Source organism: Rhineura floridana, chromosome 12, assembly GCF_030035675.1.
Source record: "Rhineura floridana isolate rRhiFlo1 chromosome 12, rRhiFlo1.hap2, whole genome shotgun sequence".
In the NCBI taxonomy this organism is placed as follows: Eukaryota; Metazoa; Chordata; class Lepidosauria; order Squamata; family Rhineuridae; genus Rhineura; species Rhineura floridana.
In genome coordinates this window covers 20,383,867-20,403,742 of record NC_084491.1, presented here as the reverse complement: position 1 = coordinate 20,403,742, position 19,876 = coordinate 20,383,867, and the positions used below count along the sequence as shown (strand labels likewise).

Sequence of the window (19,876 nt, the reverse complement as noted above, 5' to 3'; positions counted from 1 at the left end):
ATCCAAGGGCAGCAAGCTAACTTCCAGGCTTGATTACTGCATTGTGCTCTACGTGAGGCTGCCCCTGAAGATGACTCAGAAACTCCAGCTGGTCCAAAATACAATGGCCAGGTAACTGGCTGGGGTTCCATTTAGATCTCATATAACCCATTTCAAAACAGCTGCGTTGGTTGCCTGTTCATTTCCAGGCCCAATTCAAGGTGCTCAGTGTTTAAAGGCCTATTAATAACTTAGGCCCCAAATATCTGAAAGTCTGTCTCCTTCCCTACAGACTCTCTTGGGTGTTAAGATCAGCAGAGGGAGCCCTCCAGGTAGTTCCACCGCCCGCACAAGCACAGGGGGATGACCGCCCAGGAGAGGGCATTCTCTGTGGCAGCCCCTACATTGTGGAATTCCCTCCCCACAGAGGTGCATCAGGGAACTTCACTATACAGTTTCTGGCACAAGCTGAAGAGGCACCTCTTTACCTTGGCCTTTGACACTTGAGATGTATATTTTTTAGAACCCATCCTATTCTTGTGGTTGTAACTGGTGTTAAACTGTTTTTAATGTTGTATTTTACATTGTGCTCTAGGACCTTAGAGTGAAGGGCAGGTCAAAAATCAAAACAATAACAACAATAATAATAATAGGCACAGCGCAGGCCATGTGGCATAGATAGCTATGTCCCTCAACATCTTGGTCACGGCCCCATCAACATTTGCTTAATTTGATCTATTGATAGGACCGGCCATTCCAGGCACTTGGGGGGCAAGGCTTGCATGCACACCCCTGCCTCTAGCTTCCGTTTGCCATCTTGTGTAAGCGAAATGCCTGAACGCAGCCGCAGCGGGCCTTGAACATGCCTAGGACTGCACTGTTAATAGCACAATTTGCTCCACTTCTTCCCAGTAGGCTCTAGGGATGTAATCCCTTGTCTTGTGCTGGTTCACAAGCATTCTGTCAACCTAACAGGCTGGCATCAATTTGAGTTCGTTCAGTATCCGCTAGCCGCTGGTTTTACAGATCCGTGTGTTTTTTTCTGCTTGGAAAAACATTGACATATTGACATTTTTAAAAATATCAATATTAATATCAATATTTTAAAGGGAATATCAATATGTTGAATGAAATATCAATATTTCCTTTAAAAATATCAGTATTTTGAAAGAAATATCTATAAATTATCATTCTTGCAATCAATGTTCTAGAGGTGCATTTTTTTAAAAAAAGTCAATTTTCAAACATAGCTGCGGAAATTAGTTGCATTAAAATCCAATCCTCAGCAATTGAGAATAAGCAAATTAATGGAAACTTCGGTACCAAATCCAAATTGGGCGGAATTTTAGCACACTCCTAGTAGGCACTTGGCAAATTTTCCAGCAAGCACATTTGATTGGTTCTTGCGACACACTTTTCTACCACTGAACAAAAAGTCATCCCTTCCACCAGGCTGGATATGACTGATCTTGCCACTTACCCAAGCCTTTCTGAAGGTCATCGCACTGGCTGATGTGCGGGAACTTGAGGATCTCTCTCCACTTCTTGCTCCTTCCTTTCCGCTTACCTCCACCTCCTGCAAAGCACAAGGGAAGGAAAAAGATAGATGGGGATAGTTAAGCTTTGAAAGGATTAAGAGCAACTTTTGAATGGTTTTATTTATTGACAATATTTTATCTGCCCTCCAAGGAGCCTGGAGAGGTGCTTTTCAAATCCCGGTTCTGACCAAGACCATGTGAGTTTGGCTTTAGAGATAGAACGACACTTTAGATCAGGGATCCCATGAGCTTCATTCAGGTGGTCCATGGCATGCCGACATTAAACATTCATATTGATTTTAATTGTATATTTATTTTTTATTTTTTTATTGTATTGTATTTTGTTGAGTGACAATTTTAATTCTATGGAATGCAAATTGTAATACAACACAAGAAATAAAAGAAGCAATAAACATACAATTAAAAATCATACAGCATCTAGAACAGTGCATTACAATTGCTACCAAAAAAATCATTACGTGGTCAGCAATTTTCAAGTGGTCTGTGAGAAAAACAAGTTTGGGAACCACTGTTTTAGATGGAACCAGAAAAGATCTGCTTATCTATACCAGCCTTTGCCTACCTAGTGCCCTCCATATGTTCTGGTCTATAACTGCCATCAGCCCCAAATATCACATGCTGGAGGGGGGGGGGAATAGACCATGCAAGCTTCAAATCAGCCCTCCCCCCAAATTGAGGCTATTTCAAGTGCTATTCATGAGACAGACTTAACCACTCCCTCTGTGACAACAGCAGAGAAAATAATCGTTCATATAAAGTGTATTAAACTGAATAAACATGGAGAGGGTGTGACATCCAATTTTAGTCATACTCAGAGTAAAAATCAATTGACTTAAGTTACTGATGTCCATTTATTTTAGTGGGTCTACTCTGAGTATGCCTCAGCTGGATGCCACTCATGGTCTCTATTCCAGAAATGCATGCACTTCTTATTATGGCTAAATTCAAAGCCAAGCCACGACAGAAAATGCATCTCAGGCAGGTACAAAGAAACACAGTTAAACTGTCCAGGAGTGTAAATTGTAAGTTCGTCAAAAGTGTTTTGATTTGACAAAATATGGTTTGCAATTAGCCAGGGTCACAAACAAGATGGGATTGGTGATGTCTGAACTGATGACCCATAGTTACAGCCATTGCTCCATCTCCAGAGGCTGCTTCTCCATTGAGGAGTGTGCTTATGAAGCTGAGTACTTGAAGTACTTGAAGGAGAGCACAAGTGCCTTCCCAGATCAGATCAAAGTCCCCTTAAGCTCAGCATTCTTTGCAAGCATCCCAACAATCAGCAAACATTTTTAGATCAGGGATGGAGAGCCTGTGGCCACAGGTCAAAGATATAACCATGAATAGTAATTACGCAACTAATTATACTCTATGAATGTGTTAACAACAGTTTATAGAGATGGAAGATAACCTGATCATTCCTAAAAGATAACTTGATTGTTCCTATTCTGCAGGTGGTGTAAGCCTACATGAAGTACACGCGCTCTCTCTCAAGGCCTTGTCTTTCTCTAAGTGCAAAGATAGAGAAGGTCAATGAATAGGGAATTTGGGGATATGGAATAGATCTAAACAAGGAGGAGGAGTTTGGATAGAAATGCAAGAGATGGGGAAGGGAATAGAAAGTGAAAGCAAAAGTGAACAGAACATATCCATGCAATCTTGACTCCTGAGAAAACTTATGCTGTGTGTATCCTCCACTGTAGTAGGGAAATACATGCCCATGTTTTAATGTTGCTGTTTGTTGAAGAAGAAAACTAACCACAAGAATAAACAATATTATTAGTACAAGTTAAAAGCCTGTTTGGTGATGGTTATTGGTGATGATAGGGAAGTACAATATCTCAGAGAGGAGGTCAGGTCTCCTACTCCCCTGGTGCATTGACTATAGCTGCCCAATTTCCCTGCTTTTTAAAGTTTGATAGAAAAATCTGTTAGCTATAGGTACGTTCTTAAACCACAAGATTTTTTGCCTATTAGCGAATAAAGATTTAAATTACTAACACACGCAAAGAAGATCAAACAAAAGGCAACAACACAGGAACACAGGAAGGTGCCTTATGAGTCAGATCGTTGGTTCATATAGCTCAAGATTGGCAGTGGCTCTCCAGGGTTTCAGGCAGAGGACATTCCCAGCCCTACCAGCAGATACCAGGGATTGATTCTAGGACATTTTGCATGGACAATATGTGCTCCACCACCGAGCTATGGCCCTTCCACTTAGTTTGGATAAAATGAAACATAGTTCAGATTAAAAAATTTAACAGAGTGGCAGATTGTCTGCAGCACTGGAAGGCTATCAAAAAGATGCCGCCCTGGGCTCCTACTGGGAGGAAGGGCAGGATATAAATCTAATAAATGAATGAAATGAAAAAGAGGGGAAAGGGTGGGCCTCCCTGTTTCCCCCCCAGCAATCAGTTAAGTGGCTAGCATTCTGTAAATACAGGTGAGGACTGGAAATATTGCTATCCACACAAATACAGTGTATCTGATTTCCCCTTAATAGTTTTTAGCTGGAAGCAAGAAGAAGTAGTGGGAACCAGTGTGGTGTGTTGGTCAGAGTGTTGAATTTGGTCAAGGGAGACGTGGGTTCAAACCCCCACCTAACCATGAAGCTCAGTGGCTGAGTGTAGGCCAGTCATCACCTCTTCAACCTACCCACCTTGCAGGGATGTTTGTTGTGAGGATAAAATGGGGAGAGCCTTGAGCTCCTTTTATAAAAGGCAGGGTATAACTGCCGTCTGTGCTCCTACTGGGAGGAACGGCATGATATAAATTTAACTAACTAACTAACTAACTAACTGTAATTAATAAATAAATGGAAGGAGTGCTGGGGGCAGCTTATGTGCTCCTTTGTCAAAGCTACCACCTTGTGGCTTTTGCTAGTCGTCTGGTCTGTTCTATTGTTTTGGGAGTTGTGACAAGCAAATATAATCTGTTTCCTTTCAAGAGCGTCGCCTTTCAGCGACCTTGTTGGGGCTACTCCGATGATGAGGGACTTCACTTTCAGAGCTGTGCCTAGAAGTCAGAGATTAGAGGTGGTTCCCATTTCCTCTAAGAACAATGCCCCATCCTCTGGGCTCAGTCGTTAACAGTCATTTGGCTTCCTTATCTTGCTGGCTAGCTTATGGAGACTCAAGGCTTGCAAAGACAATGCACACGCAACGCCGGCACTGTAAAGCTTAGGAACTCATTGGCAACAATAACACAAATCTAGCACTTAGTCATTACATGTATGTATGTATGTGTACACACACACAGACACATTCACAATATATGTGAATATATACACATATACCCCTGTGTATGTATTCACAGTACATACACATATGCAAACAAAACACATCCCAATTTGTTTTTTTGTTATTGAAAAAGTAAAGACGTGCAGATTCTGAATGGGACATCAACATCATCACCATTTTCATCATAATTGGTTTTCATATTTTTACAGTGACATACTTTGGTTGGTTAAGGGGGACATTTATTTAGTACATTCTTATCCCATCCTTCCCTCAAGGAGCTCAGGATGGCATGCATGCCCCGCCTTCCATTGTATCTTCACAATGACCTGACAATGTAGGTTAGGCTTGGAAAGAATGACAGGCACAAGGTCACATAGTGAGTGGAACAGGGATTTGAACCTGGGTCTTACCAGTTAAAGTCCAACCCACTATTCCAGCCTTTGGTAAGCTGTTGCCCTCCAGATGCGTTGGACTACAACTCCCATCAGCCCCAGGTACTATGGCTGCTTTATTTTACTATACGACAATAGCTCATGGGAAGAGAACAGAAGGAATACAGTGTTTGAAAAGTCTGAAGTTTAGCTTGGATGGTGAGAATTTTTGTTCCTTGAAACCAGTAGTGCAGAAAACAGTACAATAAATAAATAAGTAAATGATGCAAAAAGTCTGGAAAGGCCAAACAAAAACACAACAAAAGCAAACCCTGCCCACGGTTATATTTGCCTTTATTTTCAGGCGGGAAAGTGCAAAACTGTTTAGCCATCTGTAATATTCTGGGTCATCTATACAAACTTTTGACTGTGGAAGAACCAAGTCATGACTGTTACTACCACTGACATACTAAGGGGCTGTGCTCCTGCTCACTTTACTTGTCAACCTCACACCAACCTTCCTCCCTTTACAGGTTGTCAAAGCTACCTATCCCCTCCCTTCACATCTGCCTGCCTGCCTCGTCTTTCTCCTCCACTAGCCCAGCAGCTCTCAGGAGCCTGTTGTCACTCTGTAGTTCACAGCACCACCTGTTGGTGGCTGAGCAAACTGCTTCATGATGACATTCTTAGGCAAATAGAGAAAGGAGACATACCATATAAAAGAGGTTGCAAGTAGTTTTATCTTACATCCCCTTTCAACAATCCTGAGAGCTAAATACCATTTTAAAGATGGGGAATTTGAGACTGAGATGGTGTTAATGAAGCTGATTTGTGAAAAATGTCAGCCTGTAAGCCCTTACGGTGGGGTTTGAACACAGGTCTCTGAAACTCAGCAGTCTTATTAGCAGTATATGAATCAGGCAACCTTCAGCCATTGGTCTATCTAGCCACTCTGATTGGTGGCAGCTCTTAAGATCTCCATGCAGGGATGTTTCCCAGCACTGGAGACCCTTTTAACTGGAGGTGCCAGAGACCAAACCTTGCACATTCTGCATGCAAGACATGTGCTCTGCCAGTAGCTACGACACAGCTCTGCACATGGCAATGGCTCTCATGACTACTCCTGAGCCTAAAAGCAGCATACATGAAGGGCCATTGAAGGCCATTCATCCATGAGAAAAGTAAAGAAGGGGCTGCATCCAACAGTGGGCAGAGCCAGATCTGGGTGGTGCCGGAGCCAAAATTAGGTGGAGTTTGCAGCATTGTACGGCTGAATAGCATGGTCTCTCTCTCTCTCTCTCTCTCTCTGTGTGTGACCCCATCTCTTCTCCATTCACCCTCTCCCCCTCCCAAGTAGAAGCGGAAGTGATTCTCATAGGGAGAGTCCACAGAGCAAGAGAATCATAAGAAATCAGGCTGCAGCTTCCCTACCCCAGCACTAGAGCTACACCTTTGCTTTGAACTGCCAAACAGCATAGGAACGTAGGAAGCCGCCTTATACTATTGGTCCATCTAGTTCAGTATTGTCTACACTGGCTGGCAGTGGCTTTTCAGGGTTTCAGAATGGAGTCTCTCCCAGCCCTACATGGAGATGCCAGGGATTGAACCATGTGAGGCAGATGCTCTTATCACTGGGCTATGACCCTTCCCCATATATCTTGCTGATGTTAATTCTCACACCACCTTCTTCTTTTCCTGTTACCTGATTCTGTCTGTTTCCTCTCTTCTTTCATTCTGGTACCCCCACAAAAGGACCATCGCCACCAGCAGCTTAGTGCCCTGTTATTGTATTGTAAATATTTATTGTGCTAGCCAAAGGCCATGACAAATACATTAAAATGTAAAAACATGAAATGTAAAAACATACAGAAATATTAGTGTCCTGTTATAATGGGGCTGTGTGCACTGCATGCCTGGTTAGGGAAAAGTGTGGCTGAAACTTGGGAATTCATGCCACCGAGCAGAAGGGTGGCCCTGTTGCCCGCCTCTGTGGCCTTTTCTGCAAAAGAAGCAAAATAAAAAAACCCTAATCCTCTTGGAGGAAAGAGACATGTGGGTTGAGTAGGCTATACCATACATTTAAAGCACATGACTTCCCCCAAAGAATCCTGGGAACTGTGCTGGGAAGTGTAGCTCTGTAAGGGATAAACTACAGTTCCCAGGATTCTTGGGGGGGGGAGTGCTTTAAATGTATGGTGTGTACACAGCCTCAATTTATTTATTTTCAGGATTAGGTCATGGAGAAACCTGGCTGCTGACCATGTCTGACCCAGGTTGCTGTCACCATCTATATATATATGGTGTTTACTGGAAGCAGGGACTGCTTGGAGGAAGGGAGATATGGGGTGGGTGGGATTGCATGGGTCGGTTTTCTTCTTCCCCCCCCCTCTTTCCCCTCCTCTTATTTACACTGAGCCCTAAATGGTTCACTTATGAAGTAATTCCTGTGGGTACATGACATCAGCATTCTTCCAGACTGCTTGGGGCTGGTCGCCAGCCAATAATAACCTCTCCCATTGACCGTCTGCCATCGAAGAACTGGTGATGTCACGATAAGCAAACAGGAAGCAAAGGACCCCTCTCCCCGCCGCCAGCCGAAGCAGACATTGCTCCGTAAACCCACCGATGGCGCTCAAGCATGCCGCACAATCCCTGCGCAAAGCTTGTGGAGAGCCCTTGTGTCTCCAGGCTCTCCAGGGAGCCCACCAAGTAAGAACTTCCTGCTGGAATCAGTTCACTTCCTCCGACATGAATAGGCTGAGCGTCAGAGCTGGAACTGGCTCCTCTGAGTAAATACCATGCAGGAGAGCATTACGTACCTTCTGCTGTTGCTCTTGCAGTTCCTTTCAGGGTCTCTGCCAGTTTTGCAGTCAGGTACTACACTCACATGAGCAGAGTTAGGTCGCATCCACACCATACACTTAAAGCACTCTTACACCACTTTAACAGAGGAACTGTAATTTGTTAAGGGTTCCTGATCCAGTCCCTGCATATGGCAGTCATGGGAAGTGAGTACACAGAATAGAGCAGCAATGATAGAACAAGATGGATAGACTATGTGTCCACAGTGAAAGTAAGGCTGCATTCACACCATACATTTATTCCACTATTATTCCACTTTAAACCGTCATGACTTCCTCCAAAGAATCCTGGGAAGGGCAGTTTGTGAAGGATGTTGAAAGTTGTTAGGAGACCCCCGTTCCCCTCACAGACCTGCAATTCCAAGGGATCCCTGGGAAGAGAGACTGATTGTTAAACCACTGAGGATTCTAGCTCTATGATAACAGGAATCTCCTAATAGCTCTCAGCGCCCTTCACAAACTACACTTCCTAGGATTCTTTGAGGGACGCCATGACTGTTTAAAGTGGAATAATCATGGAATAAATGTATGGTGTGAATGTGGCCTAAGTTTAAGGATATCAGTTCATTATCCTAGAATAGCATTAAGCTTTGTACATTAGCACAATTTGTATTCATTTCAGTTACAACTTGGAGTTTGTGGTTTTTCCATTGATTGTGCTTTGCTCCCTGTTCCACTGGGCTGCTGCAGAGCAAATTGAACCAGGATTGAAGAATTCAATGAAGGTTGATGCACAGACCAGAATCTGGCATGGTGTGCATGAGCCTTGATTGGATCCTAACTAACAAGGGTGCTTGGAATTAGAGGTCTGTCAGGTCCACACCCTTAGCAAACTACAGTTCAGAGTGTTCTTGGGGGGAAGCCCTGCCTTTTAAAGTGGTGCCAGAGTGCTTTAAATGTGTGGTGTGGAAGTGCCCTGACGTTGCTGTTAACTATATAGCACATAGCAAACCACGGGGATAGGGGAGTGCAGTGTAGACAAATAAATTTGTATCGGGTATTGGCTGGAGCCCCGGATTCAGAAGGATGGTGGAGGCCTTACAAAAGAAGAGAACAGCAGCCCTGCTGGATCAGGCCAAAGGCCCATCTAGCCAACAGCCTGTTCTCAGGGTGGCTAACAAGATGCCTGAGGGAAGCTCCTAAGCAGGACCTGAGCATCACGGCCATCTCCCCACCTGTGATTCCCAGCAGCTGGCATTCTCCATCCCTAATTACGATATTGGCCGTTTTATTTTCAGTCTCTAAGATGGAGTTTGCCTTTTTCGCAGCTGCCGCACACTGGGTTGACATTTTTCTTTTAATGTTGCTGCCAAACGTCCTGCACACATTCTCTACCTGCCTTGCTAGCTTTCCAAGTGCAGGGGCATTTTGACATACCATAGCACTCAGGAATGTAGCCCCACTCCCCCACTAAACGACTGTGAACATTTGAATTGGCTCAAACATCTGATCCTGGCTATCATGTGTGCCTCAGCGGGAGAACAGAAGCAGGCACTGTTCACCATGCCAGAGATGGCCTTCAGGCAAAGAACTATTTGGGAAAGAAGATGGCACAGAACAAGCAAACCAAACCTCAATGCTGTCGGGGAAGATTGGCTGGAGACAGCAAGCTGGTATATTGAGAAATTGAGCTTAGGGTTTCGTGGAGACATCAAGGCAAGGCTCAAGGCCATGTCTGCAGAAAACCAAATGAGACGTCCCTTCTCTGAGCTGTTTTTTGTATTCTGACAGTGATAATAACAAAGTGGATTTTGTTTGTCTGTTTAAAGTGATACTATTAGTATACAAGATCTCATCTTTCTAATGGGGATGTTGTCTGTTCCCTCCCTGCTTATCTCTTGCAAATGCATGGCAGGAAGATGAGAGGGGCTACGGCATCCTATTAAGTGAACACATTAAGGGGTAAGATGTTTGAGACTCTCCATAAAGTAAGTCACATAAAAGAGAAGGTCATAACTCAGTGGCAGAGCATCTGCTTTGCATGCAGAACGCCCCAGGTTCAATCCCCAGCATCTCCAGGGAGGGGTGGAAGAGAACCCAGCCTGGAACCCTGGAGAGCTGCTACCGGTCAGTGCAGACAATACTGAGCTAGATGGACCAATGGTCTGATTCAGTATAAGGCAGCTTCCTAGGTTCTTGGATATCAAATTAACATAATGTGTTATACGTGGGGCTGCCTTTGAAGATTGTTTGAAAATCCCAGAACAGTCCCTGACCAACAAGATTATTGGTCAGGGACTTGCTACTTTGATCACCCCTCGCCATTTTATAATAATCTACACTGCTGCCATTGCTTGCTGGGCACAGTGCTGGATTTTAACCTTTAAAAAACCTTTTTAACAACTCAAGGACTGAGTATTAGGAAGGCTGCTTTCCCCCATACAAACCAGCTCAGTCTTTAAGATAAGAACGTGTAAAGAGCCTGCTGGATCAGGCCAGTGGCCGGTCTGTCTGTCTGTCTATCTATCTATTTATTTATTACATTTATGTACCACCCTATAGCTGAAGCTCTCTGGGAGGTTTACAGCAATTAAAACAATAAAAACAAATATACAAATTTTAAAAAACAAAAAAACCAATTTAAAACACAATTTTAAAAAATTAAAAACAATTTAAAAACACATGCTAAACACATGTCTAGTCCAGCATCCTGTTCTCATAGTGGCCAACTAGATGCCCATGGGAAGTCAACAAGCAGACCTTCAGCGCAATAGCGCTCCCCCCACCTGTGATTCTCAGCAACTGGCATACAGAGGCGTGCTGCCTCCGACAATGGAGGTAAAACAACAGAGGCTCTTCTCCAGGTGCCCCTGGCTTCAGAGATGAGATGAGGAGTGACGAGGCAGAGAGCCTTCTCAGTGGTGGTGCCCTTCACGGGGAAGGGCTGTAGATGAGTGGTAGAGCATCTGCTTTGCATGTCGAAGATGCCAGCTTCAATCCCTGACATTGCAAAATAGGAAAGTCTCCTGTCTGCAACCCTGGAGAATTGCTGCCAGTCAGTGCAGACAATACCAAGCTAGATGAACCAAGAGTCTTGCTCTGTACATGCAAGCCTCCTGTGCTTCTGGAATGCCCTTCCCCAGACTGGCTTATAAGTTCCATCATCCTTGACCACTGGCCAGTCTGATGGGAGTTGCAAGTCCAACAGCATCTGGAGGGCCACAGGTTCCCCAACCCTGATGACAAATATACTAAGCTAGATGGACTATTTGCCTGACTCAGTGGCCCTGATAGTGTGCCAGAAGAAATAAATGAATTAAAGAAATATGCTCCCATATACACACTCTCAGAGGAGTCTTCCCACTGCTTTCCATTATGCCTGAACCTCTCCCCCCTTCCTATTGTAACCCAGGACCCATTTGCACTGCACAGGTAAAATACCAATATTCCACTTTAAACAGTTATGGCTTCCCCCAAAGCATCCTCGGAACCGTAGGCTATGAAGGATGCTGAGAGTTGTCAGGAGAGTCCTATTCCCCTCGCAGAGCTACAATTCCCACAGTTCCCTGGGAAGAGGGACTGATTGTTAAACCACTCTGGGAATTGTAGCACTGTGAGAGGAACAGGGTCCCCCAACAACTCTCATCACCCTTAACAAACGACAGTTCCTAGGTTTCTTTGGAGGAAGCCATGACTGTGATATAAAAGTGCATTAAATGTATAGCGCAGACGAGGTCTTCATATATTGGCTATCCGCAACTATTTACCCTAGGCAAACGTATCATAGTGGACACAGAAGCACATGATTAGCTTGGCCATCTGTTATAGCACGGGTCCATGTGGCAAGAAGAAGTTAACAATTTCCCCAGATTTTAAATGATTAGCAGGGACTTCATATCATTCTCCTTGTGCTGGCAGATGCAACAAATGACTGGCTGTCAATGTGGTTTTAATGCATACTGTAGTTATGTTCCTCCATGGTAAATAGCCATCTACAGCTGATGAACATTTAAGCACCATCTGATACGGAAAGAAAAACTACCCAAGTTCCAAGATCTTCCTGGTGGTACCCTCTAGGTATGCGCCTAATAATTGGAAACAACAATTTTTGCTATTGCAATAGCTTACTGATAGAGCTGACGTTTCGCATGTAATCGGTCCCAAATCTAATCTCTGGCATCAGGGCCAGAGTGAGGGGTTGGCATGAGTGGGCATGGGGGCCCAGAAGGTCAGGAGGGCCCATCACTGACCTTGCTGCCATTGGGGCCCCTGCCCAATGCTCCTCCCACCCCTGCTGCCATCAGCGCTGCAGAATTGCTGCTGCTTGCCACAGCCATTCACTCACCTCACTCCCCCTCCAGTTCCCACAGACGTCCTTAGCCAACAGTGGCAGCAGCGCTGGCACTTAGCTCTGTACTGTGGTAAGCAGCCACCGTGTTCAATTCCCCAGGATGCAATGCCTCATGTTGACTTTGGGGACAGCATCACGGCCATGGTGAATCTAACACCGTGGCCACCTGCCACAGTATGAAACTGAACGTTGACTTGGCTCCCACAGGTGGTGCTGCCATCTCTGCTGAGCAAGCACATCTATGGGAGAAGGGAAGGGGGGAAGGTGAGTGACAAGTGGCATTGGCAAGCACACTAGACCACACCACACCAGGTCTATGATGGCAGTGGGGACAGCAGAGGGGGCAGCAGCACCAGGTGGGGCCCAAGCCTGGCACTGGCATCTTGCTGAGAGCCCACTGAAGTCTGGTGCCAGCTCTGCCTGGCATCTCCAGTGAAAGATCTCGACTAGCAAGGCTAGGAAAGACCTCTGTGTGAGTCTTGAGGACTGCCACTAGGGAGGGCTAGGACGTGGCAAGATTTTCAACAAGCCTTTTAAGTAGAGACCTCATCTCCATCCCCATCTGTACTGGAATTGTTTTTAAGATTTTTTAAAAGTTGTTTTGAAGGATTTTTTGAAAGATTATTTTAAAAGAATGTTTTAAGTAGGTTTTGTTTTTAAGATGTTCTTAGTGTTTTATCATTTGTTGTTTGCCACCCTGGGCTCCTTCTGGAAGGGCAGGGCATAAATTTAATACATATATGTTGTTATACGCCTTTAAGTCGATTACAACTTATGGCGACTGTATGAATCAGTGACCTCCAATAGCATCTATTATAAAGCATCTATTATAAAGCATCCTGTTCAGACCTTGTAAGTTCAGGTCTGTGGCTTCCTTTATAGAATCAATCCATCTCTTGTTTGGCCTTCCTCTTTTTCTACTCCCTTCTGTTTTTCCCAGCATTATTGTCTTTTCTAGTGAATCATGTCTTCTCATGATGCATCCAAAGAATGCTCTCAGTTTCATCATTTTAGCTTCTAGTGATAGTTCTGGTTTAATTTGTTCTGACACCCAATTATTTGTCTTTTTCACGGTCCATGGTATGCACAAAGCTCTCCTCCAACACCACATTTCAAATGAGTTGATTTTTCTCTTATCTGTTTTTTTCACTGTCCAACTTTCACATCCATATATAGAGATCGGGAAGCCATGGTCTGAATGATCCTGACTTTAGTGTTCAGTGACATAAATAAATAATAATAAATAATCTATTTTTCTGGCCAATTGCTAACCAGCTTACTTCTGTTGGTTTTCTCAGTTGCTTCCCAATGATAGACAAGCTAGTCATTAAGATAAATTTAAAAAATCTTTATTAACAAGAAAGCAAGAGAAGGGCTTAAGCCATAACTGCAGGACACTCTAGTCTCCTAACCTCACACTTTTTTACCTTCCACTCCCCCTCCCTTCCCCAGGGACTGGGACAAATGTACAAGGCTTTGCATAAGGGACCGTGGTGAAATTAAAAACTTTTTTGGGAAAGAAAAACAATAAACAGTTTTTACCCTTTTACACTAACATCAGTGGGGACCACAGAAAATGGGGCATGCCGAGGAGAGCAACAGCCAGCACACTTAGCATCCCAGTTTGAGCTTACATGCTCCCTTCTCTGCCGGCAGAGGGGAGAAGATGAGAAACTTCTGATTGTAGTTTCAACAAATCGCAGTTTGTTGTTCCATCCAAACGCAGCAAAGCGCAACTTGTACAAACTGTAATTTGCTCAGAAAGCATAATCTGGTCTTAGTTCTGACATTCTCTCGGCTGGTAGGATTTACCTGCCCTTCTCCTTCTCCCTCGCAGAGCCTGGCTCTTCATTTATATCCACCCACTCCGAATGAATCAACAGCTGTTAATGTACGGAGGCAGATCAGAAGAAAAGGGCAGCCTCTTTGCCCTGACACATCCCCCCCCCAATATCTTCCCACTTTCTGCTTTATCTTTCCAACTCCTGTGGGGTTTCAGTGTGCTTCATGGGCCAGTAACTGCTTATGATGACAGCTTCAGGCTTGCAGGATCTACTCTGTGTACATGTTTTACTAAAATCCCAGGGGCCATCAGCCACATGCAAAATAATGGCGCAGGGCGGGCAACATTTAAAGTGTGCTCATATTAAGTCACAGACTGAGCACATGTTTAGTCCAGAAATTTATTTTCAGTACTAGAACTGAGCTCTTAGTCCTGTCCTAAAATCCACTCCTGGTTTCCCAGAAGGGAATCTCCAGGTACGGCTGAGAGAGAACCCTTTGTGAAGCCCTGGAGAGTTGCTGCCAGTCACTGTAGGCAATACTGAGCTAGATGGACCAAGGTATAAGGCAACTCCCTATGCCCCCCCCCAAGTATTCTTCATCTAAGAGATCTTCTCATCCAACTGATTGCTGCCCTCTGTAGGAGAAGCCCCCTTGTAGATGAGATGCCATCGCATTAGGAGGTCAGTTCCATGCAATGCAGGAACCGGGCCTTTAGTGGGGTGGCACTCCCCCTTTGGAACTCCCTCCCATCACATATCAGTTGCCATCTCTATTATCTTTTTGGTATCTTTTGAAGACCTTCCTTTTCCAACAAGCCATTTCAGTTTTTGTTTTGTTTTTATCCTAGACTGTATGTGTATTGAACCTGAAATTGTTTTCATATGTGTTTTGATTGTTAGATCATTCCAGAATGTTTTGTGGGAATGAATGAATGAATCTTAGCGGCCTAATTTAGGGGGAGGAGGAACCTTTTTGTTGTTGTTACTTTTCAAACTATTGGGAATCAGAATCCCTGCTGATCTACCAATGGATCCCAATCTGTTCTTTTAGTTTAGAGAGAAGGTGAGTAAGAGGCGACATGCTAGAAATTTATAAAAACTATGCATGGTATGGTCCAAGTGGATAGAATATTCCAGGACATCCAATAAAACCAACTCGGGACAGACAAAAAAAAGTATTTCTTCACACACCACATCATTCAGCTTTGGAATACGTTCCCAAAGGAAGTAGTGCTGGCCACCAACTTGGATCACTTTAAAATAAAATTAGATATTAATGGAGAATAAAGCTATCAATACCTACTAACCCTGCTAGCTATATGTTCTGCCTCCACTGAGTATGCCTCTGAATATGAGTTGCTGTAAATCACAGGTGGGGAGAGTGCTGCTTGTGAGGCTTCCCATAGGCATATGGTTGGCTACTGTGAGAACAGGACGCTAGAGTAGATGGGCCACTGGCCTGATCCAGCAGGAGTCTTCGTTATGTTATCTGCTGTCCGCTCCTTCTCTGAAGGTGGGCTGTTTGGGCCAAAAAGGACATTGCAACAAATGCGTCCAGCTATAAGAATTTCCCTCGAGGTGTCCATTTCTCATATCTCAGAGGAGCCCCAAAGAGTCAGAGATCCCAATGAGCCTATGGCCATGTTTTTATGCCACCCCTGGGACTGGGAGCAGTACAGCACTACAGTCCGAGCAGATGATCTCTAGAAGACACCACATTTTCCAATGGAATCAGCATTAAAGGGATAAAGTATTTGTTTTTCATTACTACTAGAAGGCAAACTCTACAGCAACCATTAGCTAGTATTACATTTGTATCCCACCTTTCCTCCAAAAAGCTCAGGGTGGTATATATGGTCCTTCCCCTCCCTGTTTTATCCTCACAACAACCCTGTGAGCAGGTTTAGGCCAAGAGACGGTGACTGGCGTAAGGTCATCCAGTGACCTTCATAGCTGAGTCAGTGTTTCAACCCTGGTCTCCCATGTCCTCGTCCGACACTCTAACCACTATATCACAGTGGCAATGTCATGTCCAATGGTGGCATGGCTGGTAAACTAGCAGCAAAATGCTAGTGAATAAACACATTGTGCCTGTGAGCCTATGAACATTTACCTGGGAGTAAGTCCCATTGAACACAGCAGTACTTACTTCCCAGTAACTGTGCACAGGACTGTGCTGTATGTTTGAAGTCACTTACAGCATAGGTGGATGGATACATGTCTATTCAAAAGTGAGCCCCGCTGAATTTAATGGGTCTGACTGTCAGGTAAGGGGACACAGGGAGTGCAGTCCAAATCTTCTTACGATCAACAGCCAGGTGAGTTGACCAAGGTAGCAGAGGGAAGTCACACTGTTGGCACCCCCATCATTGGCTTCTTTATTTTTGCTTGGTTTTGGTTTCTTGTTAAATAAGAAAAAAACAGAAGAGGAGATGGCCAGATGCAAAAAGAAGACAAAATTTATCTATCGGTAAAACTTACATAGCATAACAAAATTCTGGTACAGTGGTTCCCAAGCTTTTTTCTCTGGAACACTTAATGATTTTTTTCCCCTTCCCGTTATAGCAATTCTGGTCTGTCATGCTAGACGTGATATGAGTTTTTAATTAAATTGTATTACAATTTGCATTCCATAGAATTCAAATTATAAAATAATATAATAAAATGCAATACTGTAAAATAAATAAAAGAAGCAATAAAAATACCACTGAATATCAATATGAATGCTGCAGACCACCTGAGTGAAGCTTGCGGACCACTGGTGGTCTGAGGGCCCACAGTTTGAGAGACCCTGTTTTGGCAGTGCAGCTTGTTCACCCTTGCCCAACAAGCAGCTCTTGCAAAAATTCATCTATCCATATTACAGTTAAGCATCTGGGTTCCCTGCCCTCCTTTGTCTCAGAGCCTAGATTCCCATCATCCCTGACCAGTGGTAGCTGGTGCCCGTTAAGATTGGTGGGGTGGAAAGCAGGGAGGCCCTCAGCAGATGGAGCCAGAGCCAATGGCGGGCAGAGCCAACTACTCCTAGTTTTGTCCTGCCCTCCTCCTCCCTGCTGAGTTCTACACAAGGGCAACACTAAGGAGGAGGGAGCTGTCAGGAAGTGCCCTCCCCTGGAGTGGTTGTACAAAAGAGGGCAGGCAGATGGGGGCTGGATGAAGGAAGACTTAATTTGCCAGGCAGTGTCCCATGTGTCCTAATGGACCTGTCTCCACGTTCCCCAACCATTGGGCCCTGTCGGCTGCAGCTAAGGGAAGACCGAGTCCGACAACATCTGGAAACCCGCCTTAAAATGAGGAGGGAAAAAATGACACGTACAGCAACCATAAAAATCAGAAGTGGATCCTACTTTCCTGTCGTCGGGACTGGATTGAGTTGAAGAGGACTGGATCTCGTCCACTTCAGCAATGACAGAGCAGCCAACAGTGCTCAGAAGCTGTAGCTGTACAGAGCTACATTTCCAATTCTATGGAAGGGATCCGGAGCTGCATGGCATATGGTAATGTGAGCTAAAACGTTTGGCTGGGAAATCCGTGCCTTTGGCTTTTGACTCTACTTACGCACCATGAGGCTGCTAAATGGGCTTTTGGGTTTCCTTTTCCTAACTCAGTAACAATAGCGGGGCTTGTGCCTGCCAACTTTTTGCAGAGATCTCCTCCTCCCCGCCCACCGGCCAGTCTCCCTCCATGCAAATGCAAAAACCCTCAAGGCCCCTTCCTCCCCTGCACTTTAATGGGAGCCTGATAAGGATCTTATTAAGGCCTATTCATACCTCATTTCTGTCGTAAGCATGAAGCCTCGATAAGAATGCAGACTTCTGGAGTTCTAATAAAAATGACATCCTTCCATATGTTTTAAATTGATTTTTTTAAAAAAAATGGGAAAAGGGTGGGCACGGGTGGACTCTGCCAGGCCCCTCGCCCTTTCCTCCTCTTATTTTGATTGCATGCCTGCACAGTTTTAAGAAACAACACAGGACTTGCGTAGCAGGGCTTGCAAATTGGGTCCATTCCGGGGCTTAGATAGCTACCGGCTTCCTGGTTCTGTATTTCTGGGGTGGGGGAGGGGGCTGTCATGTTTCCGCTCAAGTTAGAGCTGTTGCTAGTTAATACTACATCACTATAACGGAAGACGTAGGGAAGGCCATAGCCTTGCATGCAGAAGGTCCCAGGTTCAATCCCCGGCATCTCCAGGTAGGGCTGGCAGAGACTCCTGGCCTGAAATCCTGGACAGCTGCTGCCAGTCAGTGTAGACAGTACTGAGCTAGGTGTACTAATGGTCTGACTCGGTATAAGGCAACTTCCTATGCTTCTATGCAACTCAGGAAACTGCCTCACGGCACATCAGATTAACTGTCCATCTCTACCCCATTTGTCTAGTCTTATCAAAGAGTTCTCAAACTGCGGCCCGTGGACCGCTGATAGTCCATAAACAACAACATCAACAGAACCGATATACTGCTTTTCATAAAAGGATCAGGTAATAATCAGCAGCTACATATATCAAACTCAAAGATCCTGTTTCCAATGGCTTCCATTGATAATCAGTTCTGTGGCATACTTATTTATCTTCAACAATTAGCCCCGAGATGGGACAAACCGGCTACAGGCCACTCTACCAGTGCACTTCACAGCTGAGCAAAGATCTGGGTCACCCATGTATATACTCAGAACTAAGTGGTGCATCATTCCACCATCTGGACTACAGTCTTAACTATGGCCTCATCTGCACTATACATTTAAAGCAGTATTGTGCTACTTTAACAATCATGGCTTCCCCCAAAGAATCCTGGGAAGTGAAGTTTGTTGAAGGTGCTGAGAATTGTTAAGAGACCCCTATTCCTCTCAAAGAGCTACAATTCCCAGACTGATTTAACAAACGATCCTTCTTCCCAGGGAATTCCGGGAATGGTAGCTTTGTGAGTGGCATCTGGGCCTCCTTTCAGGATCTTCAACAAACTATAGTTCCCAGGATTTTTGGGGGGGAAGGCATGACTGTTTAAAGTAGTATGATGCTTCTTTAAATGTATAGTGCAGATGGTCTATGTTGTTTTGTTTTTTCATATATATACCAGGCCTAAAAATCTGGTAGACAACGGTGGTGAAATGCCGTTCGGGTTTCGGCTTTAATCTGGTTGGTCTGTTGCTAGCTCTTTCATTTTCAAAGGAGGAGAGGCCATAAACCCTAATTCAGTTTCTGGCATCTCCGGTTTTAAATGATCAGGCAGCGGTTGAATGGCCATCTTCTTGAGATTCTGGAGAGCTGCTGCCAGTCAGAGTGAACAATACTGAGGTGGACAGACAAATAATCTGCCATAAGGCTGTTTACAATATTCCAAAACCATGACCAGAACTAGATCTAAGGATGCTACGCTTTGCAGACTTTCTTAGAGGAAAGCTCCACTGGCCTTAGTGGGTAAAATAGGCATGGGATCAGGGTTCACACAAGGAAACTTGTTGCCTAGCTTAGACTCCTGCTGAACAGGGACAGTTGATGCAGACACTGTTTCAACAAGCCTTCAGCAAACTTGAGCCGCTGTTCCTAGTGGCCACATTTACACATAACACTGCACTCAAACCAGGGACCATGATTTAAAGTCAGCTTGATCAGAAACTGACCAGAGTTTGTTTTGAACCACCTTCAAACCATGGGTTTTGAAGGCAGCTTGTTAAACCACAGCCAGGGTTTGTTTTAAACCACAATTTCTGATTCACATCAAGCCAGTTTTCAGGGGCAGTGAAAGTAAACCCTGCCAAAGTCCAGCTTGCGGGGGGGGGAAGGGGAGAAGTGGGCA

At 44.6% G+C, this 19,876-nt stretch overlaps 1 protein-coding gene across 2 annotated transcripts in view; it reads right to left on the bottom strand.

Annotated features, from left to right (window-relative positions):
- The window catches only part of LOC133368508 (G protein-coupled receptor kinase 5-like), a 110,595-nt gene that overhangs the window by 36,174 nt on the left and 54,545 nt on the right, over positions 1-19,876 (bottom strand). For both annotated transcript variants that reach the window (XM_061592797.1, XM_061592796.1), the window contains exon 3: positions 1,460-1,555. In XM_061592797.1, coding sequence (XP_061448781.1) covers positions 1,460-1,555 — 96 coding nt within the window. The remainder of the gene's footprint in view (positions 1-1,459; positions 1,556-19,876) is intronic.